Source organism: Sceloporus occidentalis, unplaced genomic scaffold, assembly GCF_023333645.1.
Source record: "Sceloporus occidentalis isolate IW3139 unplaced genomic scaffold, rSceOcc1.0.p SCAF_9, whole genome shotgun sequence".
NCBI classification, from domain to species: Eukaryota; Metazoa; Chordata; class Lepidosauria; order Squamata; family Phrynosomatidae; genus Sceloporus; species Sceloporus occidentalis.
This window is the reverse complement of record NW_028316989.1, coordinates 8788633-8796067: the sequence shown is the minus strand read 5'-3', so window position 1 is coordinate 8796067 and position 7435 is coordinate 8788633. Positions and strand designations below refer to the sequence as shown.

The window sequence follows — 7435 nt, the reverse complement described above, 5'->3', positions numbered from 1 at the left end:
TACTAGCTTCTGTACTATACTCAGCATAGATCTAAGAAACTGACACTATTCTCACAACTGGTTCCACTTAAGGCCAGATGTATATTTAGAGTAGCATGCCCCTTCGCAATGAGTAAGTAGTTTTATTCAGAGGAGTTTGGCATTTATCCTTGGGCAATTTACAGCTGCACAGCTGGTAGATAAATAGCTTGGATCACAAAATTTCATCAAATCTGAAACATCTAATTGGCACTACCATTTTTGCGTTACTTTGCCAATTAAAGCAACAGCAGAATTATACCTCTATCCTTGCAATTGGGCTATAAATACAAAAACCCCAACCCTATTAGGTCTTAATAGTATAACAGTACATTGTTTTTCACAGCTTCACTTTGGATCTTGTTTCTCAAAGCTTGTCTATACTAGAGACCCAAAACCCTGAACCAACTCTGGGCTTTTTACACAACAGCCAGACCCATTTCAAGGTTTTCACTCTTATCCCACATTTTAAAAAGCCCTTACCTTTTGCCTCAGGTCTTCCAGAAAACCTGGAGCAAAACATGGCGACAGCCAACTCCTTTCCCATACGGTCCTTGCAAACATGTTAAGTTGCACTGCCAGAACAAGGCTAGGCATCTCATTTTGACTTCAAGAGGGACTGCCTGGAAAGGAAGCTGTTGCAAAGCTTTGGTGCAGAAGGTAAGGAGTATTTGGCTGAAATCTGGGGCCAGAATATTCCAGGAGCAGCCCTGAATATTCTGGAAATATAGACAAACCCCACGTTACCTGCTTTTATTCTTGGCCTTCTTCTGAATATGTATAACTCTTTCAACTACATCTTTTGACCTTTACTTCCTCCCTCCTTGTATATTAGAATCTTTAATTACATATTGAAGAAAATATTCTAATATGGGTAACCTATATTTATCAATTTTGTAGGGTTATTTCACATAACTAAACTTTAATCTCGACCACCAAGAATGTCAGAAGTCTTCACCAGGAATTAAAGGCTCAATATATACCCACAATATTAAGATTACAACACAACTGGCCATTACACCATGAAAAATCTTCCCCTGAGGGAAGAAAATAACAAATTAGCAGGTGGTTTAACTTGTTTATTTTGTTTTGCAAACAACGTTGTCTTCAGTCCAGTGGGACTTGTGAGGGAGCAGAAATTGAAACCCAATAGAAAAGCAGCAGTAAGTCAGGAACAAGGATTACAGGGGACTAACCCCAGCTACAGAAGGAATGGTTGGTTGTTAAGACAAAAGGAATTTTATGACAGCTGCCCACAGTCACTGATGGTGATCTTCTTGCTTGTCTTGCCATTTCTTGATCCAAAGCGCTCCATTGCTTCCACAACATTCATTCCCTCTCTAACATGGCCAAAGACCACATGCTTCCCATCCAACCTAAGAAGACAGATACATTAGGGCACCCATGAATACATCTATCACTCAAACTTGTGATTCTATAAAGCTGCTTCAAACACATTATTTAGAGCTACTATTTTAGGTAGCATTCAGATTTGCAGCCAGATGCAACAAGCAATAACTGCACTAGTAAGAAAGGCTCAGATACCCTGCTTGTTTAACTTTAGGTAAGACAACTGTCTTCTACTTCAGGCCTATGGTATTCTGTTGCTTAAACAGTATGGCATCTGTAACCAAGTCCTAATTCATAAATGACCTCTTAAAATACTCACCAATCAGTTTTGGCAGTACAGATGAAGAACTGAGACCCATTCGTATTGGGACCAGCATTTGCCATAGACAAGATACCAGGGCCTGTGTGTTTGAGGAGGAAGTTCTCATCACGAAATTTCTCACCATAAATGGATTTGCCCCCTGTTCCATTATGGCGGGTGAAGTCACCACCCTGTAGAAAAATAAGACACATACCACTGAAACCAGATGCTGGGCTAAGCAAACCAAATACGGATCTGAAGGTAGAAGAAAGAATATACTAACTAATAACTGAAACCTAGCATTAGTCCTTTTAAATCCAGTTTATCTCTATCATAACACAAGGCTACCAAAGTTGTACATGCATTCTGCACAAGCCAGTGAAAAATCAATATATACTATGTACCTGGCACATAAACCCAGGAATGATTCTGTGGAAGCAGGAACCTTTGTATCCAAAACCTTTCTCTCCAGTGCTCAAGGCACGGAAATTTTCTGAAATTAAAGCAGACAGAAGTCAGAACATTTCCTTAAATGAATGGTAATATAGTTTATGTTAATATGCCTTGAAATAAATGCAGTAAAATTACAAACCTGCTGTCTGTGGAACCTTGTCTGCAAACAGCTGTGGGATAAAAGAGGAGACATCAGTTAATGCCATATTCAGCCCTTGCACATACCTGCCTTAATGTTCACTGATTTCTGTGATTTTGTCCCAACAGCTACACTTGAAAACCACTGCTATTAAAACTGTTGTGTAACCAAGCAATGCAACTGTCTACATTGAAAGAACACTGCTGTGAGCTGTTTTATAACTGGCAGGCAAGTGTCATGGATTCTGGCAGCATCAAAATATACCTACTGCTCAAACTGTTAGTATATACAGTCGGCCCTTCTTATACACGGATGTTTTATACACGGATTCAAGCATACACGGTTTGAAAATGTTCCAAAAAAGTATAAATTTACCTTGATGTTCCATTTTTTATTAGGGACACCATTTTGCTATGTCATTATACTTAATGGGACTTGAGCATACACGGATTTTGTTATACACGGGGGATCTTGGAACCAAACCCCAGCGTATAACAAGGGTCCACTGTATAGATATGCCTCCAGTTCTGTACACAGAAGCTGACTGCTCCTGATGCCCATCAACCCTGCGAAAATGACAACAGAAATCTCAAGTGTACATATTTGTACAATTGACAATTCACTCAATAGAATTAAGGTACAGATGACTGGTACAACACTCTTGTGGTTCCAGACTTAAGAACAATCTAGAGGGAACTCTGATAAACAGGATCCTTGAACAAGGAGTACTCTTGCTAAATAAGGGGAAATTATTATTTATAGTATTTATACCCCGTTCTTCAGCCAAAAGGCTTCAGAGTGGCTTACATTATTTTAAATTAGACATTTTAAATGACACCATTACTAGAAAAAACCAAGCCCAGGTGAAATTTGGTAAAAATTATGTTACTCATCAGATTTAAAACTTCTTAACAACTTGATCATACCGAAATCTATTATGATCAACCAAAAACCCTGACTAGGGTCTTTTTGTTGCTGCAAACCTCCCCAGATAGAAAAATTAAACGACTGAAAGGAGACACCAAAAAATTAAAATACTGCTGTTAAGATACTCAATTTGCTCTGCCCCAAAAGTGAACAGAGCACCAAGTATCATTTAAGGCTCCCCAAATCCCATCATTCTCAATTCATCCCCAAGCAACGTCATCTAACAGTACCCAAGCTTCCTAACTACTGCAGTTTGGGAATGGAGAGGAGGGTTGCAAGAGCTTCTGTAATGCCCTCATTAACTGCACTCTGAAATCCTTCACACTGACATTGACCAGATTAAACAGACACTGCAACACACAATCACACCACCCATCAAAATGGGAAGGTGAAATGAAAGCTTTATGTCTCTGCTGGGAGAAGTCAAAATGGGAGCCCTGTCCTGGGCTGTGCGCCCGCCATTCCTCCCCGTTAATGAAGGACTGACAAACCACACCCGGGCTGCTCTTTTACAAGGATGCAGGAAGTCCACTGCTGCCTCCATGGCACTGCAAGCATACAGAGCAGAACAATAGGAACGCTAGAAATCTGCACTGGCAGACATTAGACAGAGGCTAGAGCACCCAGGACAGAGGAGGGGGAACCCATAAAGGGCCATTATCGACCCTTTCTGTTCTCATTTAGAAGTGCAACAACTCAAATCCCCCTTCCACTGCTGCTCCCATTACTGAGGAGAAAACAGTTCAGGCTCTTTAATGATAAAACCCACCTTTGCATATCTCAAATTTAGTCATTTTACTCCCTATAAGCTAAAATTGTGGAAGACTGGCAATGGGGGGGGGGGGGGAGAGAGAGGAGACAGCTTTTTACAATAAAGCACACAGGGTTGTGACTAAACTGAGGTTGTGGCATTCTGGCCATATCATGGGAGGAAAAGCCTCACTAACAAAAGACTACATTGCTTGGCAAAGTGGAACGCCACAGGAAAAGAGGGTTAAGAAAAGAGGACTGTTGTAAAGCTATGTAATAAAATCAATTTAAAAAATAATAAAAGACATCATTCCAAGCAGATAGGCCATGGCCATGAGCCTTGCACAAGGTGAGGAGAGGGTGACTTGGTGATCCCTCATGCTTAGGGCTGCCAAGGATCAAGGTCAGCCGAAGGCAGTTAACAATAGGGATTTGGGAAAAGGCCCAAAAAGGCACACTCAGCATCTGATGAGCTGTTCAACAGGGGAACACACTCCTTCCTCAGAGAGCGGTGGAGTCTCCTCCTTTGGAGGTTTCTAAACAGAAGCTGGATGGCCATCTGTCAGGGTGCTTTGATTGTGTCTTCCTGCATGGCATGAGGTTGGACTGGATGGCCCTTGGGGTCTCTCCCAGCTCTATGATGCGATCTGCTCCACCACCAAAGAAGTAAAAGCAACAGCCCTATTAATTAATTTGTGGTTTCCTGCATGGCAGGGGGTTGGACTGGATGGCCCTTGGGGTCTCTTCCAACTCTACGATTCTATGATTCTACACACCCCATCATCCATATTTTTGTTCTCAATTGCCTCTGAGTCAAACTCATTGTGTGTGTGTGGGGGGGGGGGGTTTAAGTGCTCTTCTCCAGCACAAAATCTCAAATGAATAAATTTCCCTCATATCCTGCCTTCCTCACTGTCAAATCTTGCATGCTGATGGGGGATCGTGCCCAGTTCATTCTATTTTGTTATATACAACAAATGGGGGAGAGGGAGGCTTAATCACTCTTCTCCAGCAGGTCTCAAACACATCCATTTCCCTCTTTATTTTGCCTTCCTCACTTGCGAAAACGTTTTTTTATTTAAACAGGCCTTTTAAAATCTTGCAGGCTTGGTTTTATTGGGGGAAGAGGGGGGGCTGGTTGGCTTTACTTTTAACTTTGTATGTTTTTAAATTTTATATTTGTAATTTTTTTTAATGATTCCAATTGTGCGATTTTACCTGTTCTTTTAACGTGTTTTATATATGTCGCTAGCCGCCTTGGGTCCCACTTCGGAGAAAGGAGGGATAAAAGTAAAATAAACGATTCTGACTTTAGTCCTCAGTTGTATATCATTATAGTTATGATTAAGCAACAATAAATAGAGGGCAGTGGGGGATCTTTAAGCTCCTTCTCTAGGGAGAAGAGGGCTGGAATGGCGGCCCAGAGGCCTCCCTGCAGTCCCTGAAGGCGGGCTGCGCAGCCACGTGGAAGAGGCGATGGCCCTCCACTGAAACCCCCGCCCCAAAGCCCCAGGCCCTCCCAAAATGGAAGGCACACAAGGGAAAAAACCCAAGGACATGACCAAATAAATGGCTAAAAGCACTCATAGACCTATAAGCCCCCACTTCTTTCTCAGGCTCAAAATGGAGGACCTCTTGGAATCCTTGGCTGGAATGGAGGATGTGTCCTGGAGTTGGAGGACCAAGCCTGGTGCTCTCTCAAGAGGCTTTGGGTGGCACTCCAAAATGGAGGACACTCGAGGGGAAAAATGGCAGGCATGACCCATTGAAAGGCGAAGATGAACGTAAAGCTAGGCTTCTCAGGCTCAGAATGGAGCTTCTGGGATCCCTCTTCGACAGACACTGATGGGAAATAAAAGCTTGAGATACGGATATACATATGAAAGCATGCTTCTTAAGACTCAACGTGGAGGACCTCTTGGAATCTCTCCTGGACAGAAGGAGATGAATGTAGGACGGTTGAGGAAAACGGAGGACATGACATCATAAGAATATAAACACCAAAGCGTGCTTCTTAGGGGCAAAATGGAGGACCATTGGGAACCCCTCCTGGACAAAAGGTAGGGAAGGCAAGATGCTGATGGGAAATGGAGGACGTGACTAAAGGAAACCTCAAAATGCTGACATAAATGCAAAGCCATGCTTCTTGGGCTCAAAATGGAGGACCATTAGGAGGGAGGGAGGGAGGTGGGGAAATGTAGGATGCTGATGGGAAATGGAGGACATGGGCCAAATAAAGGCCTCGAAATAGGGATATAAATATGAAAGCGTGCCTCTTAGGCTCAAAATGTAGGACGCAGAAGGAAAATGTAGGGCGCAGAAGGAAGCTAGAGCCTCGAAATATGAAAGCCATGCTTCTTGGGCTCAAAATGGAGGACCATCTGGAGGGAAGGCGGGGGAATGTAGGACGCAGAACGAAAATGGAGGACAGGGACCGAAGAGAAACCTGGGAGTGTAAATACAAACACGAACGCGTGGCTTCTCAGGCTCAGAATGGAGGGCAATTGGGGATCCCTGCTTGGCAATGGAGGGCCAGGCGTGGCCGCAGAGCCGGAGGATCCCAAAATGGCCCCGCGCTGGCAGGAAATGGCGGCGTCGCCGCAGCCGCGTCCGCCTTCCTTCCCTCCCTCCAACGGTGGCTCCCGCCCTCCGTACCTCCATAGTGATGCGGCCGAGGGGCTCTCCGTCTGCCTGGATATCGAAGAAGACGACTGGGTTGGCCATGGCGGCGGGAATGCCTCAAGTCAAGGAAGACCGACGGAGGAGGAGAGGAAAGGCAACGTCGAGGAGACTCCGTCAGGGAGCGCGGCGCAGCGGAGAGAAAAGAGCGCGCGTGCCCGCTTTATATAGACAGCCAGGCGCCAAGCCCCGCCCCTTGCGCCGCCCTCGCGCCGCCGCCCGCCAATCGCAAGCAAGGGACGCGCGCTGAGTGAAAGGGGCGCCGGCCAATCAGGAGCCGGATGTTTGAAGTCTCTCTCAGGGCGGTTTCCAATCGCGGCATAAGGCGCCTCAGGAGCAAAGGGCGGGAAGCGGGGAAAGGGGACGAGGAAATGGCGGTTGGGAAAAGGGAGGGAGGCGGGCGGCGCTGAGGCGTTATTTAGGGGCAAGGACAAGGCACAGCAGCGCTACGTGGAGGAGGGGCTACAAGGAAAATAAAATGAATAAATAAAAGTTCAAAACCCTCACAGAAATATGTATAAATTTATACATATGTATAAATGTATAAATCCATGGTTCAAAATGAAGCTCAAAACCCTGACAAATATGTATAAACCCATACTTCAAAATGGAGGACGTTCCCAAATCAAAGCTCAAAATCCTCACAGAAATATGTATAAACCCATGGTTCAAAATGGAGGATGTTCCCAAATCAAAGCTCAAAACACAGAAATATGAACCCATGGTTCAAATTGGAGGACATTTTCTAATTCAAGCATAATGGAGGGTATTTCCAAACAAAAAGTTGAAAGCATTCACTTAAATTCATACTTCTTAGG

At 44.2% G+C, this 7435-nt stretch overlaps 1 protein-coding gene across 1 annotated transcript; it reads right to left on the bottom strand.

Annotated features, from left to right (window-relative positions):
* Positions 1 to 1082: 1082 nt before the first annotated feature.
* Positions 1083 to 6760, bottom strand: PPIA (peptidylprolyl isomerase A). Its single transcript, XM_089537383.1, has 5 exons — positions 6594 to 6760; positions 2262 to 2292; positions 2074 to 2162; positions 1688 to 1860; positions 1083 to 1394 (listed from the first exon to the last, which is right to left on the bottom strand). The coding sequence occupies exons 1-5, from the start codon at positions 6660 to 6662 to the stop codon at positions 1259 to 1261; spliced, it is 498 nt and encodes a 165-aa protein (XP_089393509.1). The 5' UTR covers positions 6663 to 6760; the 3' UTR covers positions 1083 to 1258.
* Between the last annotated feature and the right edge of the window lie 675 nt (positions 6761 to 7435).

What these genes read in the sequence shown, in the direction of transcription:
- PPIA (XM_089537383.1), bottom strand. Translation starts at nt 6,662, where the DNA reads ATGGCCAACCCAGTCGTCTTCTTCGATATCCAGGCAGACGGAGAGCCC. An exon ending in TCGGCCGCATCACTATGGAG is followed by an intron (nt 2,293 to 6,593) that starts GTACGGAGGGCG and finishes TTTATCCCACAG; the next exon opens with CTGTTTGCAGACAAGGTTCC. An exon ending in TTCCTGGGTTTATGTGCCAG is followed by an intron (nt 1,861 to 2,073) that starts GTACATAGTATA and finishes ATTTTTCTACAG; the next exon opens with GGTGGTGACTTCACCCGCCA.